Source organism: Vanellus vanellus, assembly GCF_965231255.1.
Source record: "Vanellus vanellus genome assembly, chromosome: 7".
Classification (NCBI taxonomy): domain Eukaryota; kingdom Metazoa; phylum Chordata; class Aves; order Charadriiformes; family Charadriidae; genus Vanellus; species Vanellus vanellus.
In genome coordinates, this window is record NC_138912.1 from 15,196,760 (window position 1) to 15,220,448 (window position 23,689).

General features: G+C 52.4%; 2 protein-coding genes across 2 annotated transcripts in view; both read right to left on the bottom strand.

Moving 5' to 3' along the window:
* The window catches only part of CNNM2 (cyclin and CBS domain divalent metal cation transport mediator 2), a gene marked incomplete at its 5' end in the record, with an annotated part of 120,965 nt that extends 106,610 nt beyond the window's left edge, over window positions 1-14,355 (bottom strand). The window contains one exon of the mRNA XM_082486303.1: window positions 12,777-14,355. Within this exon, the coding sequence (XP_082342429.1) occupies window positions 12,777-14,355 (1,579 nt within the window). The remainder of the gene's footprint in view (window positions 1-12,776) is intronic.
* Window positions 14,356-18,980: 4,625 nt separating this feature from the next.
* AS3MT (arsenite methyltransferase) lies at window positions 18,981-23,326 on the bottom strand. Its single transcript, XM_082486612.1, has 11 exons — window positions 23,248-23,326; window positions 22,794-22,834; window positions 22,148-22,275; window positions 21,889-22,039; window positions 21,680-21,816; window positions 21,311-21,380; window positions 20,990-21,071; window positions 20,772-20,903; window positions 20,507-20,649; window positions 20,086-20,220; window positions 18,981-19,184 (listed from the first exon to the last, which is right to left on the bottom strand). Coding segments are annotated over exons 1-11 (1,119 nt in total). The 5' UTR covers window positions 23,249-23,326; the 3' UTR covers window positions 18,981-19,085.
* Window positions 23,327-23,689: the final 363 nt, after the last annotated feature.

Here is a 23,689-nt window from a genome sequence, read left to right on the forward strand (position 1 = left end):
TCTACATGCAAACTTTGGACAGCACTAGGAAATCCAAAAGATCAAACCCTCCACTTTATACTTGCCCAACTCTCAACTCACTTGAAGCAGTTATGCCCTTGATTTCCTTACATCATTTTCCATTTTGGAAGAAATAAACAAATGGGAATAGGAAAATTGTATCTCCTATATGCTTTAAACTCAGTTGTGCGAGGTTAATAAAATAATCTGTTTCTACCAGGAAGAATTTTTGCATCCAGTCATACCTTCATTTTTTTTATGTCCCAGTCATCCTCAAAGCCACAGAAAACACTTAGAGATGAAAATTCCTTTTGTAAGGAGAATTGTTCACAAGCATTACCACAGCAAGAGTTCTTGCTCCTAGAAACTGCATGCTGCCTCTGGCTGTGGGAGTACATGTTTAATCACAGCGCACATTCATTCCTTGTCACAACTACTAACGGCAGCACTGGAGACGATGGTTAAGATAACCACATTTGTTGAGTTTAAAGCACTTAATTCGCTCCTGAAAGAATGTTCATGTTGAAGCTTCCTCTAAAAACTGGCAGGACGCTGCTGGTTTAGTGCTTTTCAGAGGAAATAAATGTGGACCCAGACTCTGCATAAATGCTACCCAAGTCCCCGAGCTTACCAGCTTCCTTATGGTGGCTCTCACCTCAGCATCCTCCTTTAAGCCTTTCAAGCACTTCAAGGCACTCAGCTCTTGCTACTGATCAGGAGGCTGACGCAAGTAGAAAACAGTGTACCTGGATGCAGCCTCCAATACTTCCAAGTGTGTTTTCAGCCAGAGATTAATTGGATAGCAGGAAAAATGGCAAACTACAGAGCATCATCAATACAAACTTGGGAAATAAGAGCATTTTGTTAATTTCTCTAACTCTATGCTTGGATTAAGATATTCCAGCAAAGTTATTAGTTCCAGGATGACTGCATGTCTATCTGAAAAAAAATAGCATACTGCTCTCTCTGCAAAGCCCAATAGTTTAAATGCAAAACCATCAAGGATACAGCTAGACAACTTCCCCCTTTCTGAATATTTTCCTTGGAACTTTTTGGTTCAAGCCTGTGCGTTGCATGGGGCTGAGAGGGTTATTACTCTTGGAAGCTATACTCCCAAATTCTTTCCTTTACTGGAAGATGTGAGGTTGATGATTTACAAAGAAGAAATGCATTAAAGCCTCTTACCACTGGACCATGTTCAAACAGCAGGCAAGCAACAAGTTTAAACCCAGTTTTCAGTCCAGGAATCAGAAATGAAAATGCCCTCACTACTCAAATGTATGTGTCTTCCCTCCACCCCACACCCTTCCCCAATCTCTCTCTCTCAAAAAAAAAAAAAAAAAAAAAAGCACTTGTTCAGGGATTACAGCAAAAACTGGAAAATTCAAAACAGCTGTTGTGAAAAAGCAAAAAAAAAGCCATTAACAGAATAGAGCCATTGACATCAGAGCTCTTCCAGTAGACCTCTTATCATATGCACAGCAGGTGCAGCCCTGCAGAGAGGTGGAGAGACTGGGATTCCCATGCATCACACAGCACAGGAAAACCTTCATCCCCACCCTTAGCCCCAGGGGCATTGGAGAAAGCAGGGAAAAAAAGAAAGCTACTGTATTTGCTTGAACATTGGCTGTACACACAACTGCTCTCAGAGGTTCAACCCTACGATTGGCATCAAGCAACAGATTGCTGTAGTTCTTGGAGACTGCATCCATTATGCAGGTAATTAAGTTTTTTCACTGCCCCAGCTGCCTTCCTCAAGCTGTAACCTCAGGGGATTCCCACGTTGGGAAGCTTCACCCCCCACTGAGACTGCCTACAGGGTGACCCGAGCAACTTCTCAATTTCCAGGTTCTCCTTGGGAGCCTTGAGATAATACAAGGGAAGCTGGATTAAACCAGTAAGCTACTGGCAAAGCAATTCCACGTTAGTGATCGTAATCCCCCCTGGGCCCTTGTCAACCAAACAGAAAGACCTACAAAACTGCCAGTACTGATTACAATAGAGAGGCAGGCTCCCCCATATGGAAAGGGAATAAAGCTTTAAGCATGTTGTGATCTCTGTAAGGGTCATAGGAAAACACAAATACACTAGTACAGAAGGAACAGAAGCAGGCTTTCCTCTACGTGTGATACAGGAAAGTTTCTTATTTCTCTTTCAAGTGAGCACTCAAACTTTTAAAAGCTGATGTTGAGTCTGAAGTACACAGAATCACAGAATTTTCAGAGTTGGAAGGGACCCCTAGAGATCATCTAGTCCAACTCCCCTGCTAAAGCAGGATTGCCCAGAGCACATTACTCAGGGCTGCATCCAGGCGGGTCTTGAAAATCTCCAGAGAAGGGGACTCCACAACCTCCCTGGGCAGCCTGTGCCAGTGCTCTGTCACCCTCACCGTAAAGAAGTGTTTCCGTGTATTTGAACGGAACTTCCTGTGTTCTATCTTGTGCCCATTACCCCTCATCCTGTCACTGGGAACCATTGAAAAGAGCCTGGCTCCATCCTCCTTCAACCCACCCTTTAGATACTTGTACGCCATAATAAGGTCTCCCCTCAGCCTTCTCTTCTCCAGGCTAAAGAGTCCCAGCTCTCTCAGCCTTTCCTCATAGGCTTAATACACGATTTTAAGAGAGAAACAGACAATGATTTTGATAGGGATTTTGATTTCTGTGGGAGAAATCCTATTCACAAAGCACAAGCAATTCTTCAACACTAAGAGAAGAAAAGAAAGTACTCCCAGTGAACAGTGTGAAGTTCTTGAATTTAGCTGTGGAGTTATCAGTGTTTTCAAGCTTAATCACTCCAAAAGGCTCCAGGCAAACTAGAAGATCAACAAGAAGATAAAAGTTATTGCCCATAGCGGCAGGGAACTAGCATACAACAAAGACTGAAGAGCAGCATAAATGCCATACCACTACAGTCATGTAGTCCATAGAGTCAGCTACTCACAGGACCACTGCCCCAGCCTCCGGCAGTAAGGCATCCCTTACTCCTCTCCTCTGACGGAGGAAAAGCAAGACGTAGGCAGCAAGTCTTCACACAACTGGTATCTTGAGATGCTTCTTCCTCCCCTCGCCACATATGACATCAAAACACTAAAATAAAAGCTGAAAGTCAAAAAGTTTTATCTGTACACATACCTCAGTTACACAGCAGGGGAAAAAAACCCACACAAATTCACACAGCAAAACATATCACACTAATTTATCCACCTTGATGCAAGAAGTTAGTGATGTCCCTTGGAATTCAAGTTAGAGCTATTAAATAACGCTAATTCACAATTTAGGCCTACATTAACTAGCACAAAATTTAAATGAAGCCTCTTACTAGATGCCCTGTAATATCAACCGAAGGCCCCTGTCTGCACTTGCTGTGTATGGGAATTGTAACTATAAGAGCTGTACTCTCTTCCAATGGAAAGATGTCCCAGACTAGATAGGCAGAACTAAGCCTGCAGCTTGCCTAAAACCCACAGCCACACATACTTTCAATGCCAGATTGTAAATTTTTAATCAAGAAGTTCACACCGGCAGATTTGCTTCCTTTTTTGTAGGAATCTATAAATTGCTGACAAGCAATTGACGAGCAATAGAAGTGGGCAACCGATCACCCTCGTCCTCACATAACTGCTGCATCAAAAGGGGTCCTGCAGGCTCAGTTTCGGCCAAGGGCTGCACTTTGAACCTCTCAGTGCAAAGGGCAGGCGGGACAATCTTCTGAAAGCAGGAGGTGGAAGAAAACCAGAAATGGCAAGATCCTTCTTAAAATTGTTTGCTGCCAGCACAGTATCCAACTAAGGCAGTCAAGCATTTTGTCCATGGGTAATGAGGGCAACAAGTAGGGAAAATAAAGCCTTGTTCAGCTCCACAAAGATCAACAGTCATGGATGGCTCCATCATACCACTGTAAGAGATTATACCACCATAAACCACTCACTATTAAAAAAAAAAAAAAAAAAAAAAAAACAAAAAAAAAACAAAAAAACCACAAAAAACCAAACCAAAAAACAAAATACACAACCAAAAAAACAAATGGCTTTCATTCACACTGGCTGCAAGACAGAACCTCAAGCAAGTAGGATCCCGGTCTTGATGGCATGGTTCACCCTGCAGAAAGCGATGTTACAACACCACTCTCCTTTGAAGAGTGAATCCTTTTAGGACTGCCAGCAAAAGAATGGTGCAATCCCAACGGAAAGCATTACAGAAAACAAAACTATACAGATCTTTTGTACTCAACGTATGTGCTCATCTCCTGGCCCCAGCTCCTTTGGCTGGAGCAAACCTCTTGCTTGGTTAATTAGTAGCAGAACAGCGTTAACTTGTAACTCTTGAGGCCTCAATAATCATCAGGTTTCAGCTCCCAGATTGACAGGCATCACACTCGCTCTGCCCTTCAAAGTAAAATTCCTTGATGAGAAGGGCTGTTGCTTCATATTCAAAACATTGAAATTATACCCAACAGTCTACAAGCAAAATGCTTCAACACAAAGAGACAAGTAAGTCCCATTCACGCAAGCTTGCCAAACTTTGAGGTTTCTGTTCAATCTAGGGCTTGGGTATTTTAAGACGAGTTGGTTACAAGACAAGTTGCTTTTCTACTATTCTTTTGTTAGTCCTCTCAAGCAGGTATCATCACCAGTAGGTAAAGAGCAAGACAAACTCATGTTTTTAAATCACAAAGATAACCACAAACCCCCATGTAAGAATCCTAATTTCCAATGTGCCAGCCAACCCAGACAAAGAAACATTTCGCATTTACAGGCTGTGTACTAAAATAACACAGTCGTCAAAGACTGACAGTCCATATGATGCCCCACAGACAACACGGAAGTGCGGCAAATCCTGAAAATCATTATTCTCTTCAGTGAAAACTGTCTGCCTACCAAAATTCTGGAAGACTCCCAGGCAACTTTTAAACACAAAACACGATAACAATGGCTCGAAGGTCTCCAAGGGCCCCTACTCATGACCCTCCAGAGTGGAAAGCTACTACAGACAGAGCCATAAACAGGGAAGAGAGCCCTTTTGAGTAAAGGGGGACAAAAAAGGAAAGAGTTATTGGAGACAAGTTCAGAAAGAGTCAAAGCCTCTTTGTTATTGGGTACCAGGAATGGAAAGATAAGCTGAACTGGCCACTGTCTTAAGCCTATATGGTACATGCAACTCCAGTGGCAAGTCAAAAGAACATCCAGTTTCTCTCCAAGCAGGATGGATCTCTCTGCCATCTATCCTTCTAATATTGCAACTTCCAGTTGGAGTGTCAAATAGCAAATCCACTTTGTGAAAGACAGTACGGTTGCATACCCTGGAGTCATAACATTAGCAGGGTTTTCGGTAGGTTTTTTGTAGGTTAATGTTTTGGGGTTTGTTGGGTTTTTTTAAGAAGCTATGGGAAATCTTTTAGTAGACTTTAGTTTTTCTGCCTCAACTCCTAACAGTATGTTTTGAAGAATCAGAACTTCATTACTCCGTGTTGTACAAAAAGCTATTTAGAACATCAAGGGGCTTCTCAACCTACCTGTTCCAGGCCATTCCTTTAACTTCCTTACACCTACCTCTCTGTAAGAAGACCTACATTGAGGTGACTAGGTCATCTTGTTCCCTTATAGTTCCGTAACCAGCTTTACTTTTCATGCTTTTCTCACAGATGCTTTTTATACCATCACACTTCGCCCTAGTTTATTCCCAGCATAGCTTCTTCTGCCAGCAACTATTGGGCCATGCTGATTTTTAAGCCAAGAGAAAAGGTGGATTCCACCAGAAGATTAATGACAGATTTACGCATCTCTTTTTCTATGATTATATGTTGTTGAAAAGTGAAACAAAAACCCATCGCTAGTCCTAAAATGACTCGGTGACCTTGGCAGGAGTCAGGCTGGATCAACCACCTGATCTGGGACTGTTAGCTGTGCGCTGTTGGCTGTAGCTTATTAGCACCAAGTATTTACACTCCTGTTTGTAGCTGGTAGGCCGTATTTCAGGACCTTGTCAAATTAACAAGACTGCCAGGTCATGCTCACCAGGGTATAGTTCAAAGTACTGGAGTACTCTGTGTTGAGGGCTAGTTTTACAAGCTCCATTAGTGAAATTGGGAGGGACTCAATACTCGAAGTGCAATTGGTATATCTAAACTGGCAACTGCACCGCAGTTCTGCAGAGGCACATAAGCTAATGAAAAAGTGAGCTCTTGTTAAGTATTAATGGAAAAAGCACAGCAGGGTGAAACATAGACTCATTCCACACACTGCTCAGCCACTCCTTTCACTCTAGGCCTACTTGATGGTGCCTAAGAAGCTGTAAGATTGACTTACGACTCTTGATATTAAGCATACATTGCAAAGTGCTTAGAAAAGGTGAAGTAGTGAGACTTCAGATTCTCCAGGTCTTAATTCCTGTGCATTAGAATGTCTGCCCTCCGAGTGAGCAAGACAAAATGGGACACTAGTCAACAGCAGGAAGATGAGTACATCTGGTCTACAGTTTAATGTCATTGATGGTCCAAGCTAAGTGACCTAGTAACCCCCCAGTACGCCCACTCACTATAATGATTCCTTCAATGAAAAAAGGGAGGTGTGAGGTGGCTAACTCCCTCATTTACCAGCTCGAGTGACATCACAGCCTGCCAAAACAAAACTTACCTTTGTGACGTCTGTATGAAGCCATCCAATCAGAAATGCAACCTTCAGATCCACTGCTTTCTGCTACCAGCACTACAAAGCTACTGACAGGAAGATACCCCACTATTGCTGTTTGTCTACGTGCAAGAGCTGACAAAGGCTCAGTGTTAGACACACTCACAGAAAGAAATAGGCACCTAGGGCTATTTAATAAAGACTGTATCTTTAGTTCCGGAACTACTTGAATCGCAGCCTGATGAGCTCTACTGACAGTTTCTGGGGGGAACAAAATAAATTTGCTGTTTTCTAATACTTTCTCTAAGCAGCCATAGCCTTTGTTAGACACGTACTACTGCAGAGTATTCACTACCATTGTTCTTACAGCCTTAGAGCCAACCAAAGGTCACCAAGAAAGTGTTGTGCTCCTCAGAACCTCATGTTGGCAGAGAAATACTGAAACTCAAGAAAAATCTCAGCCCTGGAAGAATATTGCAATGGTTAAACTACCTAATAATTTTCCTACACTACTGAACCTGCTCAGAAGTTGACATTCTGCCTCTTCTCTCTATTCTGCTCCAAAGCTGGCCATGAAATGCTGCTGGCTGCACAGACTGACCTGAACTTTACATCTGTGCCTATTACAGACAACCTTTACAGACACAGAGAAAGCAGATAGGAACATGGTTCGCTCGTGGTAGAATTCACCCCCATCAGCTTCAGCGCAGGAAAGCATTTGCTAACTTAGTAAACAGTTGAGGGGAGGAAAAGGCAACTTTCTTGTCTTTGTTGAATGACAAAAGTTGCAAGCAATCGGTTAAAAAGCAATCCAAGAATGATACCAAACACAAGCATCAGATTCAAACCTCTACTGCTTAAGCCATTTAATTCACTTACTCTTCTCCCTGCCAGCCACCTGAACCACGTTTCTTTCTACTCTCAACAGGAGAATGGAGCCTCCAGCTGGGCTCCTCACCAAGGCCAGGGTGAAGAAGCACTGCTGCTCCCCAGCAGCATCTCTTCTTCTCCTGGTCCCTAAAATGCTTCATGGTAGGGAGCCCAAGAAGAACTGGAGCTGTTCTCTGATGCATTCCCCTTAACGCCTCCCCCTCAGCATACCAGCAGCAGGGCTGCCTGCAGTAACCCACATCCGCTCCTCTCCAGTGGAACGAGCACACATCCCCCAGGAGCTGAGCAAGGCCAGCAAAGCTTTTGGCAGCGCAGTACCTGCGGGTGCTGCACTGTCAGACAGCCAAGAAACAGCTTGTCACGAGGCAACCCCCACCCCCACATGCGATTTTCGTTCAGGGAACAGATCCACAGGCATATCATGCTAAGTCTTCTGTATCTTGGTGGCAAATTCCCTCCCACCTACCACTCCCCTACTGTCTTCACACAGAAAAGTCTCCACGCTGGACATCCTTAGCACCTTTCCCTTTATATGAATTTCCCCGAAAGGATCAGGGGAGGCGCCTTTTGTTAGCCAAGCAGCCTTGAAAACGATATTGTTTTCCAAGAAGGAGTTTTACATGCCTTTGATAATCCCAGGAGGGATTTATGTAGTTTCTTCCAGTTTCTCGTAATGCTACAGTCACAGGCTTACACAGAAAAAAGGCTCAGGAGACAGACAACCTGTTAGATAAACTAGGAAGTGAGCATTCAGATCCATTAAATAAAGGTTATTCATGGGAAGTCTGGACTCAGATTCAGCAGGATGGGAACCCATAAAACCCCAAAAGGACCAGGAAAGCAGCCACCTACAAGCCTGGGACAGAGCTGTACCAGAAAGATAAGTGACCAGAAAAAAACAACCTCAGACCAACAACAGTAATGCAGAACTTTGGATCCCTGGGCTACCAATCACTTGCTGTCACACCTGCTTCCAAAACCAGGATCTATGTGCTCAAAAAAGGAGTAAGTAGGTCTAGGCATTCTCCTCTGCTCCCTCAGAAGTAAGGGGTTTAGGTTTCAGGTTGCTGGGGCTTGGTTTTCTTTGGAGCGGGGAAGAGGAACTAGAAAATAAATGGACAAAGTTTTTCTCTAGGCCCTATGTCCACACTAAACATAGCCACCAAACATACACACTATTAAAAACAGAAAATACAAGACCAACAGAGCATGAAGGGAAGATCATCAAGTTAAAGCTGACAAAGTTTTTAGGGAAGAAAAACCCTTTAAGGTCCAGTTGGCAATGATTTTAATAAGGAATCTAGGAATTTTCTCAAGGCTGCCATGTGATTCAGAAAATAAGAGCTCAGAACTGCTGCACACAGTTACTGTGACTTCTTTGTAACAGGTTATTAACTTTGATCTTTAGTATATCATAATAGTGGAGACAGATATAAATAAGATCAAAACACATTATTCAAAGTCCCCAGATAAGGAGGACTCAGACTGGGAAATCGCTGCCCTCCGAAACCATCCAGGCCACCAGGAAAGCAGCCGTACAAAGGCTCACAGAAACTGGGCCAATCTTAAAATATTAGTATTACAACATGAGGCTTTTCAAGCTTGCAGCTCTGGCAGGCAGGGTGCTAGAAATAGAACGCTTTGGATTTAGGATCACACATGCAGAGATCTGCCTGTGAAAAACACCAAGAGCAAGTGCCAGAGAGCATTTGAACAGAGACCTAGGAAAACTGTCAAAAAGGAGGGAGGGGGGGTGGGGGGGGGGGGGGGAGCAAGCCTACACATTTGTCAACAACAAAGAGGAGATCAGTGGAGACAGTTCACTAGCTTCTTTCCAAAAATTACTTTGTCGCTCATTCACTCCCTGTCGCAGCTTCGGAGCCAGGACACAGCTCAGTCCTGGAACAGGTAACGCTTTGCTCCCCTTTACAGCAGTAGCCAACATCAGATTGGCTGGGAGTGGACTTATTTCAAACGAGATATCTCTCCGCGCTGAGCAAAGTCAGGCAGGTCATTTCCTAGGCCAGTATAAAGGGTACCTTACACTTCCTCGCATTAAGTTTGAATGACTGAATTCAAATAAGTTAAACACTCAGTGTGCTCAACTTGTAAGCAAACAGATTTGACAGTTTGAAGTGTAAGGTCTGACAATGGTAATAGAAAATTGCCCCTCTTTCAAAAGCTATTTATTTATTATTTGTAGGCAAACAATGCTTTTTAGAAGAGAAGCTTTTTTTGTAGACTGCTTCAGAAATCATGTTCATTCACACTTTAAAATATTAGAGCAACAGGGGAGCGGGAATGTGCTGCAGCTCTCTCAATTTTAAGTGTCTTGCCTGGCAGCATAGAAGTGAAACAGGTACTTATTTTGCAATTGTGGGCAAAGAACATTAATAATAGGCCCAATACCAAACCCTCCAGCTGTTCAGCCTAAGCACCAGAACAAGTGCAGAACTACCCATTTCATCTTCCTCAACAACATTAAGGACATATATTCTGCCGTGCTTCGCTTTCAGTCTCCTCCTTGAAAGCCTCAATTCCATGTTTAGCTTAAGAATGTTTTGTTCCTGCCCAGAAAGTGAGCTTCAAAACCCCACCTACCCAGCTAATTACCAAACTTCTTTTAAAAAAAAATAAAAATAACAGGCCTCTCTCCTTAAACCAATTGAAGTATTCAACTGCCAGCACTATCACACGAGCTGTGCGTTGCCCCGGACGGCGGTAGCAGGGACCTGGGTGGAAAAAGAGACATACACGTGAGTTTTGAAGCAAGCCTAACTGCGGCGGAAGGTCACCGTGGTGGGAAGGGAATGATTAAAAACTGTAAGCTTATTTATTTTCAACACTCTACCAGAGAGCAACATGCAATTTGATTCTCATCCTTAATTTGTACATTCTCACGGGAATCTGGCAAGGGTGCTCTGAAGAAGAAAGTTTGAAGAACTCTTGCAAAAGACATCACACGATGCCAGATCAAGCAAGCTATCAGTTATTTACATTCATTTCAAAGGACACAAAGTAAGCCATTTATTTCCACCATATCTGCACTTTTTAAAGAGAAACCAGTTAGGACAGAGCTGGTCCTAACACCAGGGCTTGTCAATACAGACCAACCAGCATAGCTATTCTGGAGTAAACATGTATGATCAGACTACCCTGAATTAATTCACAACTACAGAGACTACTCCAGGACACAGCGATCTCAGGAGGGAACACACATGTTAGGAAGTCATCCTAAACTTGTGCTACCGGGACATTTCCTAGTACAGGCAAGGGAAGTCCTCTGGCTACCAGGGAAAGAGAACTCTGGTTCTGCACCTTCCAAGACACCCAGAAGCATTTTTAAGCAGCCTATTTTAAGCACAAGTTTCAGAAACTGTAAGGAGGCATATTTGGCTTAGCCCCACTTGCAGGATTAAAACGCACACCTAATTCTCCCAGCTATTAAATAAAATTACTCCTATATTAACACACAAGAGTGCAATTCATCTCTTTCAAATGGGAAATAAAGCAACCAACATAATATTCATTTCTTCGGACACATTTCTATAAACACAACTAGAAAAAAATAAAGTCTTTCTACAGGTCAAAAACCCCATCATGTTATCTTGAGCCCAAATAACAGGGGGCGGGGGGGGGGGGGGCAGAACGGGAACGACACACAACAGTCCTACACCCACACATGCAGCGAAATCCATCTTAACCAGCCTACAGTTAAGTGACATAATTGAATTTCCCAGATCCTGCAGCCAAGGGAGGCTCTCCCTCATCTCTCCTTTAACAGCTCCAAACCCAAGGAAGATTTCCCCATCGCTACACAGAGGCAGAAAGAGATAAAGAAAACCACTGCTGCACTGGTCAGTAAAAAGCAGGAGTATGTTCACCTTCTATTCGTGAAGATGAAATAAAGATGAGTAAACCAACAGGGTAACCCTCCAAAACCCCCAAATTGAGTTAAGCAGGAAGAAAGAGATCAAGTGCCATGCTGTCTCAGCATGTGGACAAAAAAGCACCTGAAATTTAAGTGGTAATTTAAATTTATTACCTAGAAAGACCATTCGTCAGTTTACAAAGTTCTTCACAAGGTAACTTTCGCAGTTGATAAAGGTGAATTCAAATATTCCCCGTTAGCTGAACTGTGGGGTCAGTGCAGCTGTACAGAACTCCTCTTTCAGCCAGACCATCTCCCAGGGACTCAGCTGCTCGGCAGTACTTTGATCAGGTCTCCCCAGGTACGATCAGCTCCGTGGCATTCCCACTGCCTTCAGTTTTCCAGCACGGGAATCCACACATCCAATCTGTTTGAAATTTCATTTAACTATTTCTTTGAAAGCACCTCCCTGCACAGGCCATATAGCATTATTATCTGACCTGCAGTGAGAACAGATTTAAAAAGCGGAAAAAAAAAAAAAGAAAAATAAAAGTTTTTTCCTTCTTCATAAGCAAAAGCTTCTAACAGAGACAAAGATGCATTTGTCGGGTCAACACCTCCTACAATTAAGACAGGGCTGGAAAGCCTCAGTCCCGTTCTGATGCAGCTAATACGCACACTACACCAGAGAGGTAGAAAGGGTCAGGTCGTTGGTGAGCCCCCAGTCCTGAGGGCGGAGGGAAGCCTAGGGAAAAAGACCTGTAACTCTGAAGTGCAGCACCAACAAGTGCTTTCGAATATAATTTAAGACTCTGAAACTATGAGTTACAAGATCAAACCGTCAATCAAAATGACTGGAACACAAGTACATAGCTGAGGTCAGCGGCCTGAGCCTATGAATGGAGCAAAAATGCCTTGTTTATCTCAGCACGTGTGTGCGCACTAAGCCTGAAAGATACGGGTGACCTACCCGAGCAGCCCACCCGCTCCTCACTGTCAGGCCAGCTGAAAAAGCACGGCGAAGACACAGCCAAGTAACGGGTGCGGATTCCCGTCAGCGGTTCTCACTATAACAGATAGATGAGTGGAAAAAGCAAGAAAGAAAACAACCTTGCTTGGCACCATGCCCACACACACATCCCAGTGCAGTGGGGAAAAGAGGCCGGGGGCACATACCAGCCGCGTATCAGTTTTCTGGCCCAGGGAACAGGCAGATCTGGCAGATGCCTAAATACTGGCCACTCTGTCCCAAATGCACCTTCCCAAACCCCTCCACCACCAGGAACCCAACCAAGGGGCCTCTCTGCAGAGTTCCCTCGCCTCAAGAGGGTAGATGCTGACCATCACCCAGCAGCACCTCCCAACCCGCCACGGGCACGAGCCCACCTTTCTTGAACTCCTCCAGCATGGCATCGAGCTTGGTGTCATTGAAGACAAAGTGCAGCGGGTGGTTGTAGAAGCGGGTGATGGTCTTGAGCGGAGTGCAGTCATCAGGGTCCACAAAAGCCAGGTCCTTAACGAAGAGCAGGTCCACGATGTTGGAACGGTCACCCTCGAAAACGGGGATACGGGTATAACCGCTCTCCATGATCTCAGACATAGTGTTGAAGTCGAGCACAGCCTCAGCAGCAATCATGAAGCAGTCTCGGAGTGGAGTCATCACATCCTCCACAGTCTTGGTGCGCAGCTCCAGGGCTCCTTGAATAATGTTGAGCTCCTCCTTGACTAGATCATTGTAAGGGTCGGTGACCCGCAGCATCTCCAACAACTTCTCACGGTTATAGACCGTGCCGATCTCCTGGCCCAGGACACAGTCCAGCAACTTGCTGACGGGGTAGGAGGCCGGAAAGGTCATCATCATGAAAAACTTGGTGAGGAAGATGGTGTTGGCGCCCACGGCCAGGCCGTGCCGAGAACAAATGGCCTGCGGCACGATCTCGCCGAAGATGACGATACCGATGGTGGAGACCACCACGGCCACCAGCCCGGAGCCGGCAATGTCATCCAGCAGGATGGTAAGCGTGGTGTTGACCAGGACGTTGCCCAGCAGGAGGGAGCAGAGCAGGTAGTTGCCCTGGCGGCGCACGGGCTCGATGCGCTTGGCATAGTTCTTCTCTTTGTCCGTGCCGCAGTTCTGCACGATGCGCAGCTCCATGGGGTCCAGGGCCATGAGGCCCAGGTTGAGGCCGCTGAACATGCCCGAGAGGCAGAGGAGGAGGGAGATGAAGATGACCTGCAGCCAGAAGGGCAGCAGGAACTTCTTCTCCTCGCCCACGATCATCTTGGTGTCCTCGCCGTCGTGGTAGATCCAGGTGGTCTCACCCCAGGGCGGGGGCCCGGCTGGCCCCTCGGCGCCCGCCAGCCCTCCGGTAGCCCCGGGCCCCAGGGCGGCGGCGGCGGGAGCTGAGACGGAGGTGCACAGGTAGTAGGACTTGCTCTTCTCCGTCTTGCGCAGGGGCTTGATCTCGATCTCGATGATGCCCGAGGTGCGGCGGTTGAGCACGATGTGCGGCAGGATGATGATGTCCGAGGTGCGGATGCCGCAGCGCTGCGGGGCGCCGCCGCCCGCCAACCCGCCGCCGCCCCCGCCGCCGCCGCGCCCCGCCGCCCCCGCCGCCGCCCGCCCGCCCCGCCGCCGCTCGTGCTCCGTGAAGGCGATGCGCGACCAGGTCTCGTTGTTGATGTTCTGCCCGTAGACCCGCAGCTTCACCCGCGTCCGCTCGCTCACCCGCAGCGCGCCCCCCTCCATGAAGGAGACGTCGTCCGTGTCCTCCAGCCGCAGGCCGATGATCACCGTCTCCTCCGCCGCCGCCGCCACCGAGGGGGGGACGACGGCGGCGGCGGGCGGCGCGGCGGCGGCGGCGGCCGGGGGCCGCCGGCCCAGGCAGCCGCCGAGCAGCAGCAGCAGCACTACCCGCGCCCCCCGGCCGCCCCCCGCCATGTTCCCACCGGGCAGCGCGGCCATCTTTAGTCAGGGCTCGGCGCCGCCGCGGCCCCGCATCGCCGCGCAGCGCCTGCGGCGTGCCCCGGCTCCCCCGGCGGCGGTGGCGGCGGCGGCGGGCGCGGCGGCGGGCGAGGCGGCGGGCACGGCTGCCCGCGGGACCCGACAGGCGGCGACTGCCGGGCCGGGTCAAGCCGAGCACCGCCTCAAGCCGCTGCCCTCCCCGCCCCTCCCCGCCCGCCTGGCGGGGGCGGGGCCGGCGCCGCGCGCCGCCAATCAGCGCCCGCCCCCCCGCCAATGGCGCCCCGGCCCCGCCCCGCCGCTCGGCGCCCGCCTCCCCAGCCCGGGGGGCGCGTGACTCCGGTGTGTACGCCAGGCGCGCGGGGGCGGGACCGGCCGCCCGGCCACGACCAATGATGACGGAGTTGGGGGCCGGCGGGGCGGAGCCTCGGAGGGGCGCGACCAATGGGGGCGCGGTGCGGCCCGGCGGGCTGGGGATGGCGCGTGCGGCGCTCGGCGGGGCGGCACGCGAGCCCCCACGCCGGGGGACGGGGGCGGCCGGGCCGTGCCGAGCCGGGACGGACGGGACCGCGCTCCCCCCGCCCCCCCTGCCCGGCTCGCTGCGGCTGCCGCTGCCCACGCACCCGCCGCGCCTCTCGCTCCCGCCGCAGCGGCCCCGGTGCGCCACCCCGCGTCCCCCCGGCCTCACAGGTGGGCGGTCGCGCAGCGCCCTCTGGCGGCCCCGCGCGGCGCAGCCCGGCCCGGCGGGGAGCGTCTCCCCGCCCTCCCGCCTGCGCCCATCTCCCGGCCGGCCGCGTGTTCGGCACTGGGGCTGCTAGCGGCCGGCGGCGGCGGCGGCTCTCCCGGCACCGTCCGGCCGTGCCCGCTTCCCGCTCTGCCCCGAGCTGCCGCCGGTGCGGTACACACAAGGTTCAGCCGCCGCGCTCCGGCCCCCGGGGGACCCCCCCGCCCCGCGCCTCGGCGTTCCCTCGGCTTTGACGTTCCTGCGGGCGAAATTAAACATGGAACAGTAAACAGTACACATTAAACACGGACGAGCCGCGCTCCGCTCCCTCATCTCCTCCTTTCGCTCAGCCGCCCCAGAGCACCTCCAGCCCCGTGCAACGGGACAGACCCCACGCCGAGGCTCGGCAGGAGTGGGGCCGGGGCTCCGGAGCTCCCACCGGCGACGGTCAGAACCTCCCCAGGCGCCCCGCTCCGCTCGTCCTTCCCGCGTGGGTGCACGGAGAGCTGACGGGCCCCGATTCAGGGACAGACTTTTCATTTCAGTGTGTGCCGACTGTCCCGCCGCTCCGAGAGCCGGGCTGCTTCCGAGGCCTCGGCTGCTGTGCCGCAGTCCCGGCTGGGGCAATAAAGCCCCCCACGGCCCGGCCATCACGGGTCCACGTCCCGTCAGCGATGAGCAATATACTGCGCAGGATGCAGTTTAGCATCCCAGACAGCCGGAGACGAACAGCCGTGGGAGCATCCAGTATGGCCCATGGCAGCTGGGATCGCGTTTTGGGTTCAGGGTGACCCTTTAGAGGAGGTAAACCAGCCTCCCTTCTATCTAAGCGACTGGAAAAATGGAAGAGTAGAGAGGGCTGTGCAGGACAACCCAATATGGTGGGGAGCAGAGCACGGTGCTCCGGGGGCTGTAGCCAGAAATCCTTCCAGGTCCCAAACCTCATTCGGGGGAACTCCTGGGGGAGTTCTGCAGGTCTGCTCCCCTAGGCAGGTGACAAATGCCCCTGGGCCACAGTGACTCCCGGCTAACCACAGCAAGCAGGGACTCGGGAATCACTTCTCTTTCACCTCGGGGTGAACCGGAACACCACAGCTTATGGCTCCTGCCCTCATGGCACCCTCCCTGCCCGCACAGGGAGGACACCGGTGCTGCAGAGCTTCACACTGGGAGAGGGGATTTGGCCCATCTCTACAATCACCAAACCACCCAGCCCCGTGTTGGACAGATTGTTTGGGGGTTTCTCACGTGGTATGGGGCTGCAGGACCTCTTCTTTTCATGGCTTGGGGGCTAAAAACCCCAAGGCTGTGCACACACAAGCAAAGCCAGATAGACAAGACACCCCCAGGTCCACAGCCTGGTGAGGACCCCTACTCTAATGTTCAAAATCAAAGTCAAGTCCTCTTAGCCGCTTCCTCCCAGAAATGCTGAGAATTTGAAAAAAACAAAAATAGTGCTATGCAAATGCAGTGGCATTTAGCTGTGGCCTTTTTCCATATGCATGCCAGAGGGGGGACCTCACTGTGGGCGCCTCTCTCCCCAGGCAAGCTGAAAGGCCGCAGCAGGGACTCATGACCTTTTAATGAAAAGGTTTGCAGGTAGGACCCCCCCATCCCATCTGCTCTTCCATTCCCACTGGGAAGGCTCTTTGATAGCAGGAGCTAATTGCTGCAAACCTCCTGGCATGGGCTGTTAGGGGATTTTGAGAAAGTAATTTTAAGTAATTGCGGAAGAGGGCTATGCAGGGGTGGGATTAAACAGCATCTTGGTTGTGTTTTCAGCAGGTCCTTCCCAAGGTCCCATCAGTGAGGTCCTTCCACACAATTTCAGAGCTTCTTTGGCCTGCCGAGTCACAGTCACCCCGAGGCTGGTCTGCCAGGGACCCCTACCTGAAGCCAGGTTATACATGCCCTGTTGATTCCAGATAACACCACGGATTCTTTTTTTTAATCATGGTATAGCTCTAAACCCGACAACTTACACATTTTTGTATAGCCAATAGGTCAGACTGATAGTCTCATCCAAAGCCAAAAGGACAGGCTGTCAAGGCGGCTTTCCAGAAAACCGTATTTACAGGCATTTTTCTATGTTTAATCTCTAAATTGTAAATTAATTGCTCCCCTATTTTGCTGATGGCAGCAGTCAGGTTAGCAGCCCAGGGCACTTAGGAAATCCTTCAAAATCTTGGAATTATTTTTACAATCCTCATTTTTTTGTAATGGTCCACATTTTGTCAGGACTTAAAACTGGAGGACTGATGAGTGCTCCTTGTCCTGGTACAGCTCTTGCTGGGAGGCACATGTACCAGGGATTTGAAAGCTTCATCTATGAGTAGAAACCATCTTGTACCTCCCTTGAGACAGATGGTAAACTGCCTTTTCTAGCCATGTCACCCATTCTGCAGCTTTGTTTCCAGCAGAGAACAAGAAAAGCTATTGAACACCTCAGCCTTTCACACCAGTTTCTGGATTTCCCATCTCTGTGCAACAGTTGGGCATTCCCTGACTAATCAGTCTTTCATTCCAGATGCTCTGGAAAAGCCTCCTTACCACCCGAACCCTCCCGAACCCCCACCGAAAAGCCTCCTTACCACCCTCCTTCAGCCACCGCTACAGCTACTGCAGAGCATCCTTCGCACTTGCCCACATTTCTTTTTGAACCCAAATATTTTATTGTTTGCTTTTTATCTTCCCCCATGCCACAGCAAGATGCTGTTTAAATGGCAGAGCGGGAAAATTTGGTCCCTCCTGGAAAAATCAGCACGTATGAGGAGGGGTGGAAACAGTCCCTCATTTCTAAGCTCAGCTGCTCACCCAAGGGCTCGGGCGCCACTGCTCTTCGCCTTGCCCAAACAGCCTCTGCGGGCTGGGGCACGCGGGATTCACACTGGGCGGTGGGAACACAGCCCATCAGCCTCGAAGCCCTCAGTCCTCGCTCCTCACCCGCTGCGGGATGCAGCCAGGTGGGTTTCTGGCTTTCCAGAATGGCTGCATTTCCCTGCAAGACTCTGCAGGTGTGATGTTTGCGGGGAACACGGGGCTTTCCCGCTAGATGGAGTCCGGGGGAAAACAGAAGCCCCAGCGATGATGCATGAGGGAAAGAAGAGTAATTTGCGTCTCTTGGAATGGGCTGTGGGGCTGTAAGGGAGACAAGGCGCGAGGGAGCTGCGCTTGGGGCATCCCCTCTCCTGAATGCAAATAACGGGGACATCCCTTTGCACCCCGGCTGCCACATTGAGCACTTCATGGAAAAGCGGAGCAGCCTGAGCCCCAGGAGGTGACCGGTCCTTCTCGCCCACCGCCCTACGGAGATGCTCGTTTGCAGCTGCCTCATTGAGCTGCTCAGCCCACTACTGGGAGCTTGTGCTGAATTTGCCTGTTGGATGCTCATGGTTCCCTGCGTGTGGAGGGTTAGCATGGGGAGATCAAAAGAAGGAAAAAAAGCTACTGGGCTGCTTATTGCTGCGCCTTTTGCTTCTCAGAAGCATTTGCATCTGGGCTGTGGGTTCCCCAAGACCTCAAATTGAAGCCAGGTGCATGCAGAAGGGTGCACGCCACAGGGTCAGGCCCTGTGCGGCGCTGGGGCCTCCTTTCACACCCTGCTCTGCCAAGCTGCCTTCTGCAAACATCTCCATCTGCTCCGTGTGCTCAACAGCAGCATGCAGCTACTGCCAAACCCACGCCAGACCTGCCATCCCATGCGTGGGGACCCACAACCCCCTTCCTACAGAGACCTTCCCGTCCTGTGTGTCCAAGCCATGTGGCCACTGCCAGCCCCATAGCAAGGAGACCCACAGGACAGCTGCCCATCCTCACCGCAACCAGGCACAACCTGCCCCACCAGCCCCGACAGGAAAGCACAGGACCCTATGGGCTCCGTGGTCCCAGCCGCAAGCACACAGCCTTCGAGCTCAGCCATTTATTTGCTCTCTGGTGGAAGCCGCACGCTGCTGGGGCCACATCCTCCGGCCCCGCCGGCATCCACCGGTGTGGGGGCATTGCTCACCACTCAGCAGCACCCCGAGGGACCACAGGTGCCGCTGGGACGGCAGGCAGGACCTGGGGCCGCCAGCTGCTCCAGCAGCTGGAAGGGATTGCAGATCTTCTCCTGGAGGGCAGAGAACAACCCAGAGCAGAATCAGGCCAGAGGGAAGCAAGAGGCATCCCCCCTAAAGTGGCATTTCCCCCAACTGGCTCTCTGCCAGCAGGGCACCCCAAGCAGACCCTCCATAGCTAACATGGGGGCAGCCCCCGGGTGACTCCAGCTGCTTTTCGCTGCCGCAAGGAGGATGCCAAGAGCTTCTCTGGGACACGAGCTCTGCTTTTATCTGAGAAATGCCTCCTGCTTGGACAGGGACCCATGAACTTCTCCCCCTCCCCAAGTACAAGGTTGCATTTCAGGGACACGCAGCTGCAGGGCCTTATCTCCCTCATGTAGTGATGATCTCTGCTTCCCAGCCTCTCCTGGCCCATCTGCAGGCTGGAAGGACCACTGTGGGGAGGAGGAGAGAGGCTTCCAGCAGATAGAGGTGCTTTGTGCTGTGGGGTCAGGGCTGGCAGCCAGGGTCAAGCTCACATCAGCAGCTGGGAGGTGCGGGGAAAGCGATGGGGAGGAAGGAGCCGCGGGGATGGGCCATCACCTCCCTGGGGCAGGCTGTCTCCAGCCATCTCCTGGAGGAAGGATGTCTCCCCTTGGGAGACATCAAGCAGGTCCAGCTGTCAACCCCGGCAGCCCCCATAGACATGTCGGGGGAGGAAGGGGGTCTCATGCCTGGTGGTTAGAGCAGACCACCCCTTTGGAGGGCTCCAACCTGCACTGGGATGCAGTTGCCCAAACTCAAGCACCAGGCACCACCTTCAGTGCCCCATCGGCTCCTGCATGGCCCAGAAGGACTCAGGTCTCTTGGTGTCGTGCCATAGCCTCATTGATATCCCAGGGCAACTCTTGATGACATGGGACACCCATGTCCTCATCCCTGAACCCAGCCATGGAGCTCCCTGCTACCAACCTTCACCCCCTTGCGACAGCAGCCCTGTGGTGCGGCAGCGTTGGCACCACCGGCTCGGATCAGGAATTCCTCCGCAAACCTAGAGCTCCGCAAGATCGCCGCCATCTCGGCATCCACATCCACCGCCTCTCCTTCCTGGGGACAGAGGGACAGTCACAGGGCTGGGGTCTGGGATACATGACCCAGGGGACACCAGCCACCCAGTCAGACAATGGGTGGCAGGCAAAAGCAGGGACACAGCCTGACCCGAAACCTTGAGACGACCCACAACAACCAAGGAGCTGGCTCCAACCCCCCTTGTGAAGCCACCACAGATGTCCTGCTCCCACCTCTACCTCAATGCACTGCATGGGTCTGGCTGCCCCGTCCCCACCCCTACAGACCAGGACTGCTTGGCATCCTGGGAAGCCTCACCCCTCACCTTGAAGGTGAAGTTGGCGTCAAACACCAGCTCTCGCTCGTGCCCCACAATCCCACCGTTGTAGATGACCTGGCCTGGCCCGGCCCGGCTGCTACTTGGCACCTTGAACAGGCGGTAAGTCGCAGAGACGAAGCGGCTGTCACCTGCAAGGGAGAGGTTGGGGGGTTGGGCACCAAGCACCTGGGCTGGGAACCAGCAGAGCCCGAGATCCCAGCACAGCTCCTCACAGCTGCCCAGAGCTGATGTTCCTTGGTTGGACCCTCACCAATGATGGCCTCCAGCTCCTTGTCGCCGATGGTGATGGGGCTGGCGGTGACCAGGCATGGGGGGCTGAACCCCACCTCCTCGGCAATGCTGTACAGGTCTCTCCAGTACAGGGCTCCCGCCAGACACTCCCCTGGCACGAGACCGCAGACACAGGTGATGGAGGCAAAGGTCCAGTCCCTCCATCCCATGCCACCCCCATCCCAGAGCCCTACGCACCCCACAGCACACTGTGCTCCTGGATGGTCTCGCTCAGGCGCTGATTAGCGTAGACATCGCTGAAGTACATCTCTCCACCAGGCTAGAAGGCAGCAAGGAGTGAAGGGAGATCCCGAGAAGCAACAGGACAAAAGGTGCAGGGAGAACTGGGCACCCCCCAATGCTATCCTGCTCGGGACCCTCTGCAGACGTACCTTCCCCTGGCCCCATCCCACATCTCTGCCTTGCCAGATCCCATTTGCTGCATCCCAGTGGCACCCCAACAGCAGGACCACCCTAACCCTGCTTCACTCCTGTCCCAGGTGCTGGCCCTGGCGTTACCTTCAGCACGCGGTAGGCCTCCCGCAGCACAGCCTTCTTGTCGGGAGCGAGGTTGATCACACAGTTGGAGCTGGGGAGAAGACCAAGGCTCATTTGCACCCTCTCACATGCTCAGCACCCCCGGCTGCTGCACATTCACCGGCTGCTGCACATCCCATTGCTTCAGGCAGGATTTGGAGATGTCAATTTAACCATGAAAAGGATAGTTTCTATGTTCCCAGGCTCTAGCCCAGACTCTGCCTTGGGATTTTCCCTTTCCTAACGTGTGCTCCTGAAGTGAGCGACCCAGTGGGATGCAGACCCAGACCCCAGCTCATGGCCCCAGGCAGCAGCAAGATCAGGGGTGGCAGTGCCCTGCGCAGTACCTACATGACAATATCATAGCTCTCATCAGCCAGCCCGGCATCACCCAGCTTCTCCATGTATCCCTGAAGGAAGTCCACGTTTGGCTTTTGGTAGCCAAACTTGTCCATGTGGTAGGCAATGTGCTTCTTTGCCAACTCAACCTGGCAGGAGGAAGGGAATGACAGTGGGAGGATGCTGGGGGGATGAGGGGAAGCTCTGGCTCCGCACCATACCTGGCTCTCGGTCATGTCTATCCCAGTGACATGGCCCCTCTCCCCAACCAGCTGGCTCAGCAGGTAGCAGTCTCTGCCGCTGCCGCTGCCCAGGTCCAGGATTCGGCATGATGCCAGGCACTCAGGGATCACCAGACCGCAGCCATAGTACCTAGGGAGATGCTGAGCTGAGCCAGGTGGAGGTGCCTCTGCGGCACGGGAGTCTGGGGAGCTGCAGCTGACGGGGAGGCAGCAGCAGAGGGGAGACCCCAGGGTTTACCTGGCCACCACCTCCTCGTGGACACGCTTCAGAGCATCTCTCACTGCCTTGGGAAGGGGCACAGCCGAGGTGACGCACGCATTGGTCCTCAGGTCCTCTGACTTCTGAAGCCTTTTGCCATAGTAATCCTGCGATGGGAAGGACAGAGGACACCATACGATGGCAAGCTGTGCCCCGGGAGCTCCCCACACACCAAAACACGGGGGCCATGCCTGTGCTCGGCTCGTACATGTCCCCAGTGCCCTCCGGCACTGGTCTCGTGTTTGCACCCAGTTGAAAACTGGGCTAACATGAAGCATCCCTTTGCCCCCGTCCTCCTCAGCTCCCCTTGCCTGCATTAACAGCCGTGTTTGTGCAGTAAGGGGATTAAATTCCCATTTGCAGTAACTTCACAGGCTGCAGCCACCGTTTCCCCAGCCGAGAGGGGCGCGGGGAACGAGGGCAGGGAAACGCGGGGTTCCCCAGTCCCCCCATCCCTGCGGGAAACTGGAGCAAAGCAGCCGGCTCCGCCTAATGTTTTTATCGGTGGCCCCGAAATGAGCTTTGCCCTCTGACGGCAGCAGGCACGCCGCCACAGCCCGGGCCCGGCCGGGGGAGGCCACCCCGCCACCCCGTCCCCCCGCCAGCTGCCCCCCGCGCCTCTCACCTGCACCTCCCGGTGGATCCGCTCTCCGCAGGGGGATGACACTGCAACGGCACCGCGGGGGCCGGTGCCTGACGCCACAGCCACGGGCAGCGCGCCAGGCCCTCCCCAACGCCCTGACCCTCCCTCCCTTACCCCAAATACGGCAGCACTTTTTTAGCTTCCCTCCATTCCCCGCCCCCGGCAGTACCCAGAGAGATCCCCCCCCCCAAACTTGCAGCCGAGCGGCATGCTCTTGGGGGCGCCCGACAACACCCCACCCCACCCCCCATCCCCCCCGCCCTCTTCCAAAATCCCCAGTCCCAGCTGCCCTGCAGAGACGATCCCCCAAAATCTTCCCCGCAGGGAATTCCCCCCCCCCCCCCCTTACTCCCTGCTCTGCAGAGAGCCCCCGGCGCCAGGGGTGGCCCCAGGGAAGCCCCAGCACCCCGCAGCAGAGGCCCCGGGGCTGCCTTACTGCTTCACTGCCTCCGGCCGCGGCGCCTCGGCCGCACTCTGCCCGGACCCGCCACACGCTCCGCCCCGGCACCCTGCGCGGCCCCGGCACCCTGCGCGGCCCCGCACGGCCCCAGGCGCGGCGGTGGGAGCCGGCCCCGCTCCCGTGGGGGTGACGCTGCCGTTACCCATGGTCTGTACCCGCACCCACACCCCCCCCAAAAACCCATCCTGCTGCCTTTACCCAACCCCCTAAACAGCTCTGCTCCCGCACTGCGCAGCCCCGTCTCTGTCCGCCCCAAATGCAGGGAGACCCCCAGTTTAATGCTGCAGGGCTGCACTGGCCCCAGCAGAGAACAGGACCTTGTGGGGATGAGCCACCTGCAGCAAGGAGACGCTGCGGCTGCAAAGCAGCCCCCAGAGTTGAAGCATGATGGGAGACACTGAGGCGCAGTGACCCACCA